The sequence below is a fragment of the Paramisgurnus dabryanus genome, chromosome 7 (genome assembly GCF_030506205.2).
Source record: "Paramisgurnus dabryanus chromosome 7, PD_genome_1.1, whole genome shotgun sequence".
Lineage (NCBI taxonomy): Eukaryota > Metazoa > Chordata > Actinopteri > Cypriniformes > Cobitidae > Paramisgurnus > Paramisgurnus dabryanus.
In genome coordinates this window covers 1,738,962-1,756,755 of record NC_133343.1, presented here as the reverse complement: position 1 = coordinate 1,756,755, position 17,794 = coordinate 1,738,962, and the positions used below count along the sequence as shown (strand labels likewise).

The window sequence follows — 17,794 nt, the reverse complement described above, 5'->3', positions numbered from 1 at the left end:
TTGACTCTCGTCTGGAGCGATGTTAGTCTGGGGAGAGTTTGATTGGATGAATTTATCTCCTGTCCTCTACAATTCAGTTTTTCTCATTTGCTCCGAGCAATTCTTCATCTTCCAGAAGTGTGAATCTAGGATGTGTGTCTTAGTCATTTTCCTCATGAGATTCATTAAGTGAAAATGTGTGGCTCACTGTAGTCGAACCAGCTGCCGAAATGAAGAAATTAAACATTTTATGCACCAGCTATATTTTCTGAATGAACCTATTAAACCATTTTCCCGTTATGTTACAACCTTTTTGTTTTTTATCTCCCTACTATAAAACTCATTGGAGTCTACGTCACCATGTTGACTTTATAGCAGGTGAAATATGAAATTGAGCTGACTTTGATGTTTTTATTAGTAAGTCGTGTCATGTAATGGTTTAAAACTAAAAAATGTGAATCTGTATTAAATTAATCTTTTCCTTCTGTCTTTATTTAAGCCATTGTCGCTGGAGTTGGGGTTAGAATTGGGGTTTGGGTTAGGATGTCATTTTTATATAACAAAAAGTTGTTCTAACCCTAAACCCAAGCGAAAATGGTTAAAAAATAGCAAAAAAAGATTAGAGAACAATAAATAAAACGACAAAAAAAAAGATTTGGGTGAAATGGGAAGGACTTGCGTATCATATGCACGCCAAAGTGGAATTTGCCATTTGTATTGCACGATTTCCACACTTCGTGCTATTTAAAGAAAATAAGTTTCCATAAACATAATGTTGGAAATAAATAATTGGTCAATATCGGTCGAGTGTGAAGTTGAATTCCTATTTAATTATGAGTATTTATAATAAAAATCTCTGAGCTGCTGTGCTTATTCAGGCAGTTTTGCGTCATGCGGTGACAATAATTGTCTCAGCTCACCTCACGGCGTCCACCTTCTCATGATAATTGAAAAAAATTGTTGGTGTTTTTTAATTTTAATTTATGAACGATAATTGTGTTTATGTTCACAGCAGAACGTATAGCACAAACTCAGGCTTGTTTATGTCATGAGCCGGTGATTTCTTGTGGAAATGAGAGAAGCAGGGACTCATGAGAGCTATAGTCTCTCGGGATACAAAATGAGATGAGATTGAGATTAAAGACCACAGGGGAGGGTTGACAGATATTTGATGTGAGGACTTTATATCAGGTTGAATCCACATTCAGTAGTTTACTTGATGGACTCAAACCTAATGCAAGATCATTTCTATTATAGTAGGTGCTTAACTAGTTACTACTATGGATGACCATACACTTTACTGAACGGATGATTTGTAGATTAGACAGCAAGTGAATCAGATTACGTGAAGCTAGTTTTAGTCTAAAAGTCTCCATGTACATCAATCTAATGTCTGTTTATTCTGTTCAGTTTTTATCTTCCACTTGAACTCAAAGTCTCTGCTTCTGCTAATCTCATCTGTAATCTCTTTAAATGAAGCATCATGGTCAACAAACATTGTGCCTCTTTATTTCACCACTTTATCTGTCTGTGTGTTTTTCTATGGTTGAACTGCTGTTCTTGTTTTTTTCGGGTCACTTAATTTTTTGATTGATCCCAAATGGGATCTTCAGAATATACCTCTTTCTTTTAGACTTAAGTGAATCCATGCCAGATGAATCAGTTGATGGGTGTACAGTTTTATGGACTCGGTACATAACAGATGAAGTCTAGATCACATTGCATCAGGAACGAGACCAATATTGACCACCTTCAGTTGGACTCGCAGATAAATCACAAAGCAGTGATGCCACAAAAACAAATTGATGTGTCGAGAGAAAATGTGAACAAATTTAATTAGAAGAACCTTTTAAAGTCAACACAGATGAAATAAGTACAAAACGTCAGATTTCTCTCATGAGTTGCTTATTGGAATATCCTGCTACAGCTTTGTTTCCAGATGGACTCATAAAAACCTGTGCACCCCAAACCCCAGAAATAATGTCAGAGCCAACCAATCACAGTGAAGCAGGTGCGGTCAGCATCAGACCAAAAACTGACTGACCAGGACAATGATACTAAATACACAGCTGATTGATAGGGGCTACACGATATTGGAGATAAATGTGATATGCAATAACTTTTTAAATAATGCTACTGTGCTTTAAGTCACTGTACTAAAAATATACACACCATAAAACATCAATGTATTGCCGTATGGATATTGCGTTAGGTTGTGATATTCCTGTGGTTTTAATATATTGTTTGGCCGTACTGATTGATGCAGTCAGGCAGTGTTGTGTAGCTAACAGGAGCGTGGTATTTTTTACCAGATTTAGAGTCTAAACTTGGCTGTGTTCCCTGACGCTACATGATGCCAAATTTAGAGACCTGTAACCCAGTTTAATGTTCTGGATGCAGTGAGCAGCAACTAGTTTAGATTGACTTACTCTAGTTTAGGTCATGTTAGGTCAAATGCAGGGCTCATCATATAAACACTCACAGTTTCTTGTTTTCTCATGTTGTACTTATTCTCCTCCTCAGCTATGATAGCAAAATATTTCTATTAAGCTTGAAGTGTAGTTCAGTTTTTGCGCATACGCGAGGGTCCACGTACAGTGCACGTAAAGCATATAACGTCACAAAAATAGTATGCGCACATCGCAACTTTCTACGCAAAGGTAGTATGTACTCAAGGCTTTAGGGAAGAACAATTAATCATGTTTTTCTAACAAAATTCCTGTAGGTGGAGTTTGTTCCACGTGGGTGGGTTTTGCTTTATTGTGGGTGGAGTTTGTTCCATGTGGGTGGGGTTTTCTCCATGTATATGAAATTTGCGGCATGTGAGTGGTGTTTGCTCTTTGTGGGTGGGGGTTTACTACAAGTGAGTATGCTTTACTCGGGTGTGCCTCATACGGATTGAAAAGGCCCCCTGATGGATGGATGCAGTACAAGTCATAAACCCCGCTCTCCCCATGCAAAGTACGGGACTCGGGTCAAAATTAATTACACTTCCAATACATTTTTTCAAAAAGATGGTTTTAGTCCTTTAAGGTAGTTGTTATCATACTGATATATATGTTAGATTGTTCATTTTGTAATAAGTTTAATTTTTGCTAGTAATTTGATGCTAAACGGGGCGTGTGATTGACATTTAATGATTGACAGCTTCTCCGAGCAGACTGTCAGAGCTTCGAGGCAAGATTGAAGATAAAACAAAGTGGGCTTTATAAGCAAATTTATAAATGTTATTAGCTAAGATAACATGCCTAACGTTAGATAAATCAGACTGCATGAACTAAAGATCATTCATTTTGCTGTCCAACACATTGTGATTGAATAGCCGTACTGTTTTGAATATTAGTGTATTATTTTGTGTCTTTAAATTTAAGTCGTTAGTTGTATTGTGGTTTAAATCATCTTGGTTCCAGACAGGCTAACTATTGCGGCATAAGTATATTACCCAGATGAGTTATGTGAATGCTTTGTTAAAGAAGAATGTCTTAAGTTTAGATTTAAATTGATCGACTGTTTCTGATACTCGAACATTATATTGGTAAATCAATACAGAGCTTAGGGGCTAAGTAGGAAAAGGATCTACCACCTTTAGACACTTTGGATACTCTAGGGATAATTAAGTGGCCGGAATTTTGTGATCGCAGTGTATGTGATGGACTGTATTCTGATAGTAGTTCTTTAATATACGACCACCGCCGGAACCAGTTTAATCCGCTAAACCGTTAACATACCCTGATAGTATTTATATATATAAATATATAAGTATCTCTCTCAGGGGTTTTTCTCCTCGTAGGAGTTTTCCCCCTGGACTAGCCAGAAGGGTTTTTCTCCTAGGGGGGTTTTTCATCTTAGTACTTAATACTTTACTGTATACGTTACATTATTACTACACTCGCTTTTCTATGCTTTTCCTGCATCTATAAATGTAAAGCTGCTTTGAAACAATTAACAATTGTGAAAAGCGCTATATCAATAAAATTGAATTCCAAATATTTGGATTTAACTTAAATGAGACGTTGAAGGGCCGTGGTTAAATTGGACGTGCGAGCGTTTTGGCGGAAGTTAAATAATGCGGCTCCACATGGCTCCAAACTGACATTTTTGCGTGACGTGTCAGCGCCCATTGTCATACATTTTACGTTCAGTTCATTACAGTTCACGTTGTCCATCTTACAGTCTATGGGTTTACTCCAGGTGGGTAGGTGTAGGTAGGTTTACTTGGTGTGGGTGGAGTTTGCTCCATGCCCACAGTGCTTAGTATCACTACGTATGCAATTTTATATGTTTCAAATCTTGTGTTAAAATATTCTGTATTGTTTTTACTCTTGTGGCCGTTCCTTTAAAACAGTAATGTTTACCTTCTGGTCTGTGAGGTTCAAAGTGCAATTTAGCTTCTGTATGCAAAACTGATGGCCATGTCAAAATGTTGTGATGTACATGACATTTGACAATCATACAAATAAAGATCATTTTAGATGTTTAATTACAATTTAGAGCATTGGATTCACTAAACGAGAGCTTACTGTTCTTATTTTTATGAAAACCTCAGACTCAAACAGCACGGGTCACATTTTCTGTCTAATGCTGCGTTTACACTAGCCGCGGTAGAGGTGTCAAGCGCAAGTGATTTCAATGTTAAGTCAATGTGAAGATGCGTTGATGCGCGTCTGGAGGTCTTGCGGTGCGAATCAGGCGTTTAGCGCTGCGCAGTAGACGCGATTCCGCCTCATTCGCATGTCTAGTTTGCGCGAATGCCGCAAATTGAGCGTTGCCGCTGCGTTTAACCTATTTAAACCGTTAAAGCTTGCTCTAGTAGTGACGTGATTAAAGGAAGCAAGCAAAGTCGCAGAAGCCCCTCCCATGATGCGAATTTCTGCGTGAATGTCTCGATGACTAGAATTTTACGCGTGGCGCAAATGAAGTGAGTAAATTCAAAATGTTCAAGTGGCAAACTAGACGCAGTAGACGTGAATTTGACGCCTCAAACGCATCTAGTAGGATGCCACAGTAAGGCTGCGTCTCATTTTATCCAACTATGGGCTAGATCAAAGGGTCAAACAGAAATTGTGCGTTGTGTTAATAAAATAAATGGCGTTGACAATGATTATGCGTGAACATGTTATTAACGAGTTCATTTTGACAGCCTTAGTTTTAACTGAATTCCTTTGGGTGGAGTTTTGCTTTATTGTGGGTGGATTTTTTTCCACGTGGGTGGGGTTTCTTCATGTGTATGAAATTTGCGCCATGTGGGTGGAGTTTGCTCTTTATGGGTGGGGTTTACTCCATATCAGGTCTTTATTCCAAAACTCTTGACAGAAAAATGTAGGGCTATAGATGCACCAGAGTGGTTCCAGTTGGATCTTCTCTGCTCTTAGAAAGAGAATTCAGATGGGATGAAGGTCAATGGAAATGCTGATGGATGGAGATCAGAAGGTGCGAGGTCAGGAAGAGAAGCTGCAGAAGGTTCTTTCATGTCAGTGTGAGTCTTTGAAGAATTCAGGAGCACAGTGGCTTGTGTAGGCCGTCGGTGGGTCACAGCAGGGGTTTTGCAAACTTTTTGGAAAAGAAATTCACTTTCTGAACGATCAAAGTAAAAGATGATCAAAAATGATCCAGATTAGCTACAGAGACTGAAATGGTGTAATGCATTTACTCTGCATGAGCAAAATAGCTTACGAAAGAAATGAAAGCGCTCAGATCGTTTTAGACTTCAAGTGTGGATGAGTTAAAAGTCGACATCTGACACTTCATTAAGCATCTGAAATCTCAAGCCTGAAGCAGCAGATTGTATTTCGTTTTTTCAACATCAAGTAAATCCTGCTGATCCTGCTAATAAACATGAAAATATGGGAGTCTTTGAATCAAACGGCTTTGAGCTGAAGTGGCTGAGCGTTCATTCATAACTAAATCCAAGGCAAACAGGACATAACGGTCCTTCTTTACTAAATAAATCAAGACTTAGTAAACCTCCAGACCTTGAACTGGAATAGAAACTGACAACTACCATTAAATATTTAGTTAAAGTACAGTACAACAAGCACATAATGTGTGATGCTTTAAAAGATTCATTCATCTGCTTGTTATAAAGAACTCAGGATGAATGTCTTACACAAAATGTCTTTGTAATGCAGTTTTACTGTGGCTGACGTCAGACCTTGGCCCTGAAACATCACCGCAGATGAACTCTGTGAAGCTTCAGATTCAGATGTGTCTCTCTGAAAACATTAAAAGAGCCGAACTACAGTAGGGATGAGATTGTAGACATCATGTAGGGTAACGTGTTATATGGAGGCTTAGAGTAACATTTAGGTTACATTTGTGTCTTCTGCACGTCCATATGCTTGTGTTTGTGTGTACTGTAAGTGTGTGCTTGTGTATGCATGTGTATTTGTGCGTGTGTGATGTGCTGCCGAGATGAATGACATTGACCCTGTAATCATTTCTGCATCTGTGACAAAATGAAGTCTGTGAGATGATTGATTGGATTAATTAGGAATGTTGTTGAATTGGCCACACACACACACATACACACACACACACACACACACAAATACACACACACAGAGCAGTATTCACAGACATGGTGGTAAACTGTTTTGATATGTGTCTGTTAGATTTACTATGGGTTGATTCTGGATGTCAGTCATTTCTTCATTGTGTTTCTTCTGTACGTTTGTGTTTTAACTCTTGTAAACATGTAAACACTGTAAATAAATGTAGTGTTACAGTTACACTACATTAAAGGGAACCTATTATGCAAAATCCACTTTTAAGGTGTTTGGACATAAATGTGTGTTGGCAATGAAAAAATCTCATTAGATATGCTGTTTTGATTCTTTTGTTAATGTGATGTCACACTGACAAAGCACCTCCCACAGCCACTGACTGACAGTCCTACATTACTATAGTTTTCACCCTCAGCGAGTTGTACGTTCTCCTCCATATCTCAGTAGTGAGATACTATAGCCTGAGACTTATTTTAAATCTTGTAAAGATGGACGTAATAGGTACCCTTTAAGTTACATACAGTATAACATACAGGGTCACATCATGCCGAAACTTCTTGAAAGAAAAAGTTCACGAAAAAATAATACATCTGTTTGTTTTTTGTGTATTGCTGTGGTTTAATAAAAGTGTGTGTTTTTCATGTACAGTAATAATGTGTTGTGTGAAGGTTATCTCATTGTTGTGAGAGAGTTAATCGACACATAACTCAGATACATGCTCTAGTCTCAGCCAATGACATTATGAAGGCATTATGATGTCATGTTAAATATACATGAAGTTGAGTTTTTACTGTAGATAAATATGCAACGACTTCATTTTTTGTCACAGTTTGTTTGTGTCTCTATTACACAACCATTAAACATAAGTCTTACAGATTGTGCTTATTTATGCCAGCAGTGATGTGATTTCTGTAGATCTGTATTCATTTTGTGCTGTATAAATGCTGTTGACACAGTTGTGTGTTTGTTTTGTTTTAACAGGAGATTTCTGCTGCTGGATTTGGTGCTCAGAATGAATTAGAATGACCTACAGATGTAAGTATCCTATGTTTGTCTAGTAATTCACCAGTCCTTGCAAAAAGTACAATGGTAATACCATGGTTTTCTTTTGAATTTATTACAATGCTTGAATCTGATTGGCCAGTCATGACATTTGCAGGTTTGTTATTCCAAGATAAACGCTCAAAACTAATAACACGTGGTAACCCGGATGCTGCGAATCATTTTGACAGGTACAGTTTAATATTAAACTAAATTAAATATAAATATGTCTTTAAATAACATATATGACATTATATTTACAAATGATTAAACCAAATAGTGTGTTCGTGACATTTGAACGTCTTATATTATCTTATCTTATCTTAAAACCGAAAGTAAATGGGTTTTCCTCGTTGAAGTTAAAAATGAGCAAATTTTTAAAATCAATATTTAATGTTCCTTACCTTATTTATGAGGTAAATGGTGTAATAAGCAGGAACAAGCAGTTGTTATTGCGAAATAATCTCCATGATTTCTGCGATAACAACCTGCTGCTTATACATTATCCCTTACTTATATGAGGTACATACGAACAAAATAAAGTTAAAAGGTCTAGATTTTTCCAAAGATAACCTTATATATTTATATGAAATATAAGTTTGAGATAAAGTTGAACTTCTCTTCATGTTTTGTCCTCGTTGGACCAACTCTGTGCTTAACTGCAGTCATGCACTCCATAGCACCCAATCTGCATTAAAATGGTAAATTTGACTTAAAATTCAGATTTTGCTCATATTAATTTCCATAGCAATCACATTATGCAAAGAGGACGTGTCTGGAAGAGCTCAGTATGAACTCAATGAAGTCTTTGCTTTGACCTTGTGTTTTACTTCATCATCAGGTCATCACTTCACTTTTCAGTAAAATAAATGAGCTTGTTGTAAGCTGAACAATTTTTTTTTTTTCAAATGTTTTAATATTTTGAGGCACACTCATGCATGTACAATTACCAACAAAAGCCAACTGCACAAACACACAGATGGAAACATACACATGGATGCACACTCAGACACACACACACACACACACACACACACACACACACACACACACATAGGTACAAACACACAAAAATGCACATATGTACATACAGAAACATGCATGCACGCACACACACACACACACACACACACACACATGCAAGCATACACACACACACACACACATATATACATGGATACATGGATACATCGCAAACACACACATGCATACACAGACACACATCCGTGCATACATACACACACACACACACACACACACATACAGACAAAAATATACATATACATACACAAACATGCATGCATGCACGCACACATACACACCACACACACGCATGCAAGCATACACACATATATACATGGATACATTGCAAACACACACATGCATACACACACACACACACATACAGGCACGCACCCGAATGCATACACAAATACACACAGAATCTTTTATTAGTGAGGATTTTGTATAGTTTCAATGTTGTGCATGCGTGCACACACAAACACAAATATACACATGGATACACACAAATACACACACGCAGACATGAGTGAGTTTGAAGTGTCTATACCTCCTGCAGCAAACACACTGTGATTAAAGGATTTCATGCTGATGTGGGCATTTTGTTCATATTCAAGTGTTTTATATTTCCTCACGTGACTGTGTACTATTTACAGTATGTTTGTGCGTGCGTGTGTGTGAGAAAAAGAGAGAGAGAATATATTAAGAGCTGTGGAAATAGGGCAAACGACAGTACAGATTGTAATTAGGACAAGGTTATTGTAAGACTTTAACACACAAACTCTCTCTCTCCGTCCGTCCGTCTCTGTATGCCTGTCCATGTGTCATTGTATGTCTGTCTGTCTTTCTGTTTCTTTCTTTCTTTCTGTTTGTCATAACAGCAAATGTTTGTCTCTGTTTGTAGGGTCTTTGTTTCTCTGTCTTATGAAAAACGATTGAGTACAGGATATAGAAAGTGAGAGAAAGAAAGTGTGTTGTAGTCAAGACCACACAAACTGAGACAATAACAAGACCAGACCAGCGCTCTTCAAATTCAACCGAAAAAATCCACATAAACGTAACCTTAAATAGTCATAATAAAAATAGGTTTATTAGTGGTGAATTTTCCATTGGTTTCTTTAAACAAACAAAAACTAAGGAGCTAATATGAATTTGTTAGTTTTTATGACAGCATCTTTAGCACACAACCCTTGATAGAGCTGACAGACATTGTGTTATTTCGTCATTATTTTGCGCGTGTAGATCCAGAAAGTTGTTTTTAACCATGATAAGTAAATCTCTAAAGCTGCTTTTTTTTCTTATAATGCGTTTCTGATTTAATGTGTTCCAGTACTGATCAATCTACAGGTTATTTAGTGCTCGAACACATCCTGAAGATTGAGTTTTTTAAAATACAAGTAAATCGAGTTTAAATGTCAGGAGTTCCTGTCGGGATGAAAGTAACACTTGATACTTTTGTCCTGATGCTAATAACTGTTGTATATGTTAAAAATTAATTTAAATTTAATTACATTTTTTTTTATTGTTCATAATGTTGAAAAAAAAAATTATTCTCAACAATTCAAGTTTGTGCTGTCTGGTTGCTTTTAAAACATTTGATGAAATTGAATTTAAAGTAAAAATGTAATTTCATTATTTTTTGCAAATATAAAGAACAAAATATGTTTGCAGTTACATATAAACAAGCTCATAGCCGTGTTTATTTACTAAAATCGATCTTGTTTTGTTGTGTTACTTTTGTCCCAGTTGTCTGGGTGAAAAGTAACAATTCACTACTTATGTTCAAAGTTAAATTATACTGAAGCTGCTTTACATTTGATTAAAATTACACCTGCTAAGTTTTTTGCGATTGCTTACACACAAAATCTTTTCATGTCACACGATTTTTAAAACCTCTCACTCAAAGTGCAAAACTACATGCCAAATCTTCAAAACTATAAGCTATTTCTCACACTCCTCACATGTGCAAACACCAATTGCTTAACTGATCACTAACCAATCACTGCTTTACTTTACAGTAGTATAGATAGGCCTATAAATAGGTAAAAGGTCACTGTTTTGTCAATCTGCACCCCCCCTGCCAATTCCTGGATCGGGACCCCACACACAATTGACTGTATTCTACTGTAAAGAATATACTTTTGGTTTACATGTTTATAGTTTTGTTGTATGCTAATGTATACAACAGTAATGTTTGGACTAATAAATATTTTCTGTTTCTACATTGCATCGGCGTTTCCGGCGTACATGTTACCCCTCTCAGCAGATTACTTTTACTGTAAAACATTGTATTGAAATGTAGATATAAGCCCATGAAAGACCAAAGAGCTTTAGATTTAGAACAGCAGTGTTTACATGGTATATCCAAAAATGTGTTATTATGAAAGAATTGTTTGCCATTTGATGTAAATGCTGGATTCTGACATGTGTTTGTGGCATTTTGAATGCAGTGTTGCATTTTGAAGGAGATGTGAGCTACTTTGCATTTTGTGTGTGCAGTTTTGAGAATTGTGTGTAGAGTTTTAAAAAAAAGGAGACTTAGTTTTGAAAACATGTGTAAGCAATTGGTAAGAACTGTAATAGACCACACTTGTGAGTTATTGACCACAACAAAAAAATATCTCTGTCTAAAACATTAGCTTTAAAAATATTTTTTGAGAGAGAGAGAGAGCGAGAGAGATAGAGAGAGAGAGAGAGATAGAGAGCGCAGATGGGTTTCCTCTGTGTGACTGAAATCTTGCTCTGGCAGATTGATGCTTTCACTTGATATGTGCACACACGTGTATGTGTGTGCGTGCGTGCGCGCGTGCGTGCGTGCGTGCGTGCGTGCGTGCGTGCGTGTGTGTGTGTGTGTGTGTGTGTGTGTGTGTGTGTGTGCGCGTGTGTGTTTGTGTGTGTTTTCAGGGTCATTTTCTGCATCCTGTGATGTGTGTAAGAATGGATTTTTTGGCCATGGGGAGAGCAGATGGAAGGTTTGGTTTCATATTTGAGTGCCAGACAGTAAACACTTATAAGGTGTTTTATTCATAACAAATAAATCACTGTCGGTTTATCTTTCGACCCCTTGAATAAGGTTCATCTTGAGAACAGACTTGTGTTCCCTGAGCATCCTTAATCTTTTGCTGTTTTGGTCTGAATGTTGTTGTTAGTGAGGAAATGAGAGAGTAAAGCAAACCCAGAGACAAACATATTTACTGTCTTTTTCAATCTTATTCAAATATATTCAAGTTGTTTTTCAGTCTGATTTGGGGAAGAAAGTACTTTATCTAAGTAATCTGTTAAATAAATGAGTAGTAACTGTAATGTTTTACTGTTTAGATGATTAATGCTGAAGTACCTTCATCTGTGAGGTTTTGGGCTAATAATCTTGTGCTGTTTAAAATAATCATGTCTATTTAAAGAGTATAGTGCAGGTTTTATATCTATGGTCTTACGCTATGTTTTGGCGCCACCTGCTGTCAGAATGCACCAGTAACATGGATCTGATATGAAATATACCATTTTTTATTTTTATGTACAATCATAATAATTAATACATTTTTAGAGTGATGTCACATAATAATGTCTCATAAATATGATTTCATTGAACGTAAAATTTTATGGTGTGTGTTTTGGTGTGCATCACATGAAGTTTCAAGTTTGAGCTCTTGTTTTTGTTGTCTGCTGAGATGTTCATGACCTTTTATGTCGTCTTCATTTCTGATCTCATGTGGTTGTTTTGCATCACTGATTTTCTGTCACAGTAAGACAGGAATCGTGTTGTTTTGTTTATGTGTCCTGCTGACAGTCGGCTCTGTCACTTCTGTCACTTTAACTCCACCGGTCTCTTGTGTCACCTGCTGAGATGATTTACCTGTATGTTTACTCTCCATGTTTTTGAACATCTAGATACTGATGGCAGGATTTTCATCAATGTGAAACTAAAAGCCTGTCATTTAAAGGCTGGTCTCTCTCTCTGTCATTTTCTCTTTCTGGCGAGCAGGTGATGGCATGGCACAGATGGTCTGGACATTCAAACAGTCCAATCCGCTTTACCTCCATGAAGCCCGTCTGTGTCAATCTTGGCATGAGATGACAGAGAGAGAACCGGGTTTTGGAAAAAAATGTGTCACGTGTCATGTCAGATATAGCTTGACTGTTGATAATAATAAATGTACATTTCTACATTCTTACTTCTCACTCCCTGTCTGGTTTTCTCCAGGGTGTCTTTTTGTCTCCGGTGGCACCATGTTCCTCAAGTAGGGTGGGGGGGTGTTGCCCCATTTTGCCATGAAAGGCTACACCCCCCAACGCACCCGTCACCCGTCCAACTGCGAACCGCCCCGTTCTCCCGGTCACCTGGGATCTCTCTACGCCCCCTCCCCATCCTCCACCCTGTCTCGTACTCCATATCTCCCGTCATCAGTCATGGATCACTACGGTGCCCTGGATCCTCATCACTTCTCTCCATCCCCAAGACAAGGGGGTCTTCCACCCGACTGTCTGATGCCCCTCAACAACCAGCTGTCATCCAGCAGTACCTTCCCTCGCATCAACTACAACTCACACTTTGATCAGGAAGAGTTCGGCCCCTCCTTGGGGGAAACTATGGGGGGAATCGGCACAGGCACGATGGGCTCCTCCATGTCTATGGGAACGGGTCTCGGAGTGGGACGGACCGCTATGATCACCAGTGGATCCGCCACTATATCTGGTAAACATTTTTCACTCCTATAGTTTGATTACTGTAAACGTCACTTTGCATACTACGTCTATTGTTTTCTATTGTTGAATTCTCCCTTATTTGTGATTCATTTTGGATAACAATGTTGACTTTAATGAGTAATGGGTTTTTTTTGGAAACACCTGTGCTCTTTTTGCATCCAGGGGCTGGAAAGATGAATCGTTTGCCGCCCAATCTCCTGGACCAGTTTGAGAAGCAGTTGCCAGGGCAACAGGACGGCTTCAGCACGTTACAGTTCCATCGTAGCACCGCGGTGACGGCAACCAAGCAACAGCAACAACAACGCACGGATAGTCCGGGAAAAATCCGCTATCTAGTTCACTCCGTCCAGAAACTGTTCGCAAAATCACAATCGCTGGAAAACTCGGCCATCAAGAGTAACGTGAACGGTCGCAACAGCAGGGCGTCCGGCGCCGATGACAAGCATCGGCGAAGCAAGAGCAAAGACCGGGCCAAGAGCGAAGGAACGGCCAAGCGGAGGCCGCGCTCCAACATGTCCGGATACTGGAGTTCCGACGACCTGGATAGCGATATCAGTAACTATAGGAACCCCGCGGCCATGATGACTTTGGCCCGGACGCCGGTGGGATCCGGACACAGGCAGGACGGTCAGGTGGCGTCCAGGTATTTCATGCAAGGCTACAGCACCATCAGTGAGCACACATTGAAATCTTCAAAGAGCAACAGCGACCTGAAGCACCAGGCGCTCCCTGCACTCCCGGGTCCTGGTGGAGGAGACGGAAGAGGAGCGATGTTTGATGGAAACTTTGGTAAAGGGGGACCGTGGTCCACGCTTACGTTAGGGCCCACCCGACAAGTTTGCCAAAAGGGTTCGGCCACTCTGGATCGCACCTTGCTGAAATCTAAATCAGTTCAGCAAGACCTGGGCCGCCATTTCCTACAGGTTCAAGGAAGGGTGAGTAATTCTTCCTCTTAAGTCTTAAATCTTCTAGCCATTTGTTTGTGTGTTTCATGAGATGCCGAGTCGACTGATGTTGTCTGTTTTTTGTGAAGATGCCCTCTACAGGTGAATGGTTGGGCACCCCAGGCAGAAGTGGCGCGATGGGCGAGATCCCGTGCAGACGGATGCGCAGCGGAAGTTACGTGAAAGCCATGGCCGACCTGGAGGACAGCGATGACTCCGATGGAAGTCCCAAACCCTCCCCGAAAGGCGCTGCGCGAAGACAGAGCTACTTACGTGCTACACAGCAGTCACTGAGCGATCAGTTCCCCTCCAGAAAGTAAGAGATCATGCTGTGTAGATTCATATAGATCTGAAGTAAAGAAACGCTTATAGTGAAGGAGAATCAAATGTAGAATGGGACCCCAGGGTTTCCCGCAGAAAATTTGTTTGTTAAGGTGGTAGGGTTGGGGGGCTGGGCGTGTCCCAGGGGTGTGGCAATCGAAGGGGCGGGGGTACGCATCATAATGAAAATATTTTTACTTAAAACACTCAAATAAAACTTAATTTTGAAGAAACTATGACAGAAAATGAACACAAACTAGATTATTAATGAATTAAATGTTTTTACCTCTAACGGGATTAGCTGCGTGATGAAGTGACACTAAAGGGTTAATGAACACAAACTAAAGCAGATGTTGTAGAACGTCTGGCGAACGATGATAGATAGCGCGAAGTATGTAAAAACTGATTATTTCCCACTATTAATTACATTATCTAAAAGGAGTGTAACTACTGTAGCATGTAAATAATGCACATAAATAACGTGAGCAAGAGCGCTGAACAATTATATTATATATGTCACGTGAAACCTAGCTAGCAGGTTGCTCAAACAAAAAAATCACCAGCCAACTTACTTTAAATTTCCAAGAACTATAGACTAATACAATAACAGGCTTGAATAAACCCAAAACATAAGTCCACTTACAGTTCTCACTGACACGCGTTTTTGTTTTATCAACTGGCTATCCTCCAGACAGTGACGGACCACGGCTTTATCTAATTTCGGCCGTGTGGCACGTGTGCCCACTCGTGGTGTGAAGCGCACTCGCGCTATTCTCCGACATGCACTTGACGGCCTTTTTTTGTAGCGAAATTATTTTTTTGGACAACCTAGTTAAGGCGGTAGAGTTCCCCAGCTTAGGCGGGCTGCCCGCACTGCAAAGTGCTGCGGGAAACCCGGCAGGATTTTAAATTATCCATCAGGAATTGAAGGTTTTGTGAACTAACATGGTTGTGTGGGGTCTTAATTCAGGTTCATTATGATCATTATCAAAGTAAATACTCAAAATTGCTTTGTTGTAAAGGCGTTACATCATCTGCGAATTGCAGCGGCAAATGACATGAGGTGCATCCCAATTCTTGGAAGGATGCAGTTTCTGAAGTCCTTGAAGCGAATTATGAAGGATCCATATTTGCATCACCTTCATCTGATGGATCCTTAATTTCACAGAAAACAAAGGATGCATTTTGAAGGAGCCTTTGAAGTGGGACTGCACCAAAATGACATCATTAGCCTTGGAATTGAAATGCCGCCATGATCTCATTCATTCTAATGGAAGCTTGGCTACTTCCGGCGATTCAATCGATCGTGACCGTTGGCGACAGGAAGTGCCACCAAGAACCCCACCAAGTTTCTGTGTAAATTTGTTAGGGTACAAACACTGATGGTCCATCGCGGACCCCTGCATGAGGTGTGATCCGAGTTATTTCACGCCATCTGAATCAGGAGTCTGTTTTTTACACACACCCAGAATCCAGCTGCGTTTGTTCATGTGGTACATTAAGCACAGCTAGCCTCTCGCACGTCCACCATATGCTCTCTCTCTCTCTCTCTCTCTCTTCTGTAAATTCACATGTAAGCATTTCCCCATCTTTAACACTGTGATATCTCTTTAATGTTTCTTATAGATGTTGTTTGAGTATTCTACTGTCTGGTTTGTGTTTAACGGTAGTTTCCATTGATATATTTATTGGGTCACAAAAAACATTTGTGTCACTTTGTTAATTTCCTCCCCTTTCCTTACTTCTCTCATATAAGCCCCTCCCCTTGGTCCAAATCCCCACCTCTTTTCCCTCAAGCCCCTCCTCCATTCTTACCCTGTACTCCTTCCTCTCTCCAGCCGTCTGCTGGATTACTCGATGCTGCAGGGGGATTTGGAGGCCCTCTGGTCCCCCCTCCACAGCATCACAACCCTGCAGCAGATCGGACGTTCTGTCAGGTCAGTGCAGTGAGGAGACTGCCCCCTGTCTGTCTGTAAGACCAACTGCAGCTCCTCACTGACCGCACCACCAACCTGTACCTGAAATCCTCTCAATATAGGAGAGCTGATAAAATTGGTTTACCACCATCTCTAAAAACAGTTCTCCTATTATGAGATGCTTCGTCCTGTATGTATAGTTAAGTTTCTCTCTGGTGGCTTTCTCTATAGAACCAATATATGGTAACTGGTTAGATAACTAAATTTGTGAGTCTGGAAAGGTGAGAAAGCCTTCACAGAGTACTTCTCATCTTAATTGCTTAGTGCACAGATAAGACATTGAGTAGAGATGCTTTGCTGATTGGTCATTAGCTGTGTGGCCTCCGTCTGATTGAACAGGGTCTCAACACAGTTATCAAGTTATATTATATTAAATTATATTATATTATAAATCCTCCCCTCTAAACACAATGCTTCTCCTGTGATCACCAGACTAATGACACCAATCAAATCATGGGATGAATAAATTGATTTTATTTATGCATGTCGCAGATCTGTATTCCCTGGAAGTCAAACCCTACAGGACCACATATGATAGATGAAATATAGACACATGAATGTTACGAGCAGATGTTTTTCAGAATCTGCTGGTTTGGCATTACGGCTTAATCGTTTCTTTTGCTTCATGTGTGGTAGCAAAACAAAGACAATATAAAAAGTGCAATGCTTTGTTTATTTATCTGCATTTTGCATCTTTTCTCTCTCGTCTTCATCGCAGTTGTCTTCCGTCTCTGCGAGAGTTCTCCGGGAACAGGAGCCTGGATAATCTGGACTGCATCGGAAGCGGTTCTCTGTTCCCAAACTGGGATGATGATGACTTCAGTCAGGGCTGCAGTACGTTGGGTCGCGGGAGCTGCATCAGTCAGGTCTGTTTGCGTTACAATACACAGAGATTATGAAAATACCACTGAAATAATGAAAGAAGTGTCTGAGTTTAGTAAATATTCATACTTTAAAAGGCAAAGAAAGCAGTCATCAGAAGATCTTGTCTGCTAAATAACTTGAAATTGGTTTATTATCTGACCTTAGAGATTATGTATTGTCATACTCTTCTCTGCACTTTCTGCAGTCATGTGACAAATGAGTTTGAAAATAAGAAACCCTGTGAATGAACTAGAGACATACGAGTGATTATTACAGTAATGGCTTTCTGACTTCTCGAGGAAGTGTTACAATGGCACATACAGAGAAATTCATCATTTATCTCCAGAAGCCCACGGCAAGATGAATATTAGACAGTTTTAGGAATGAAGCCTTTCCTGAAATAGGCTACATAATCTCATTTTCTTTCATAGAAAGGTTCTTA

General features: G+C 39.4%; 1 protein-coding gene across 2 annotated transcripts in view; it reads left to right on the top strand.

The window, feature by feature from the left end:
* Window positions 1-17,794, top strand: part of dlgap4b (discs, large (Drosophila) homolog-associated protein 4b) — an 89,034-nt gene that overhangs the window by 50,643 nt on the left and 20,597 nt on the right. The window contains exons 2-7 of one of the 2 annotated variants that reach the window (XM_065293873.2): window positions 7,464-7,517; window positions 12,745-13,236; window positions 13,410-14,182; window positions 14,281-14,507; window positions 16,351-16,449; window positions 17,207-17,354. In XM_065293873.2, coding sequence (XP_065149945.1) covers window positions 12,813-13,236; window positions 13,410-14,182; window positions 14,281-14,507; window positions 16,351-16,449; window positions 17,207-17,354 — 1,671 coding nt within the window. In that variant the 5' untranslated portion in view covers window positions 7,464-7,517; window positions 12,745-12,812. The remainder of the gene's footprint in view (window positions 1-7,463; window positions 7,518-12,744; window positions 13,237-13,409; window positions 14,183-14,280; window positions 14,508-16,350; window positions 16,450-17,206; window positions 17,355-17,794) is intronic. The other variant, XM_065293874.2, reaches the window with a different exon arrangement.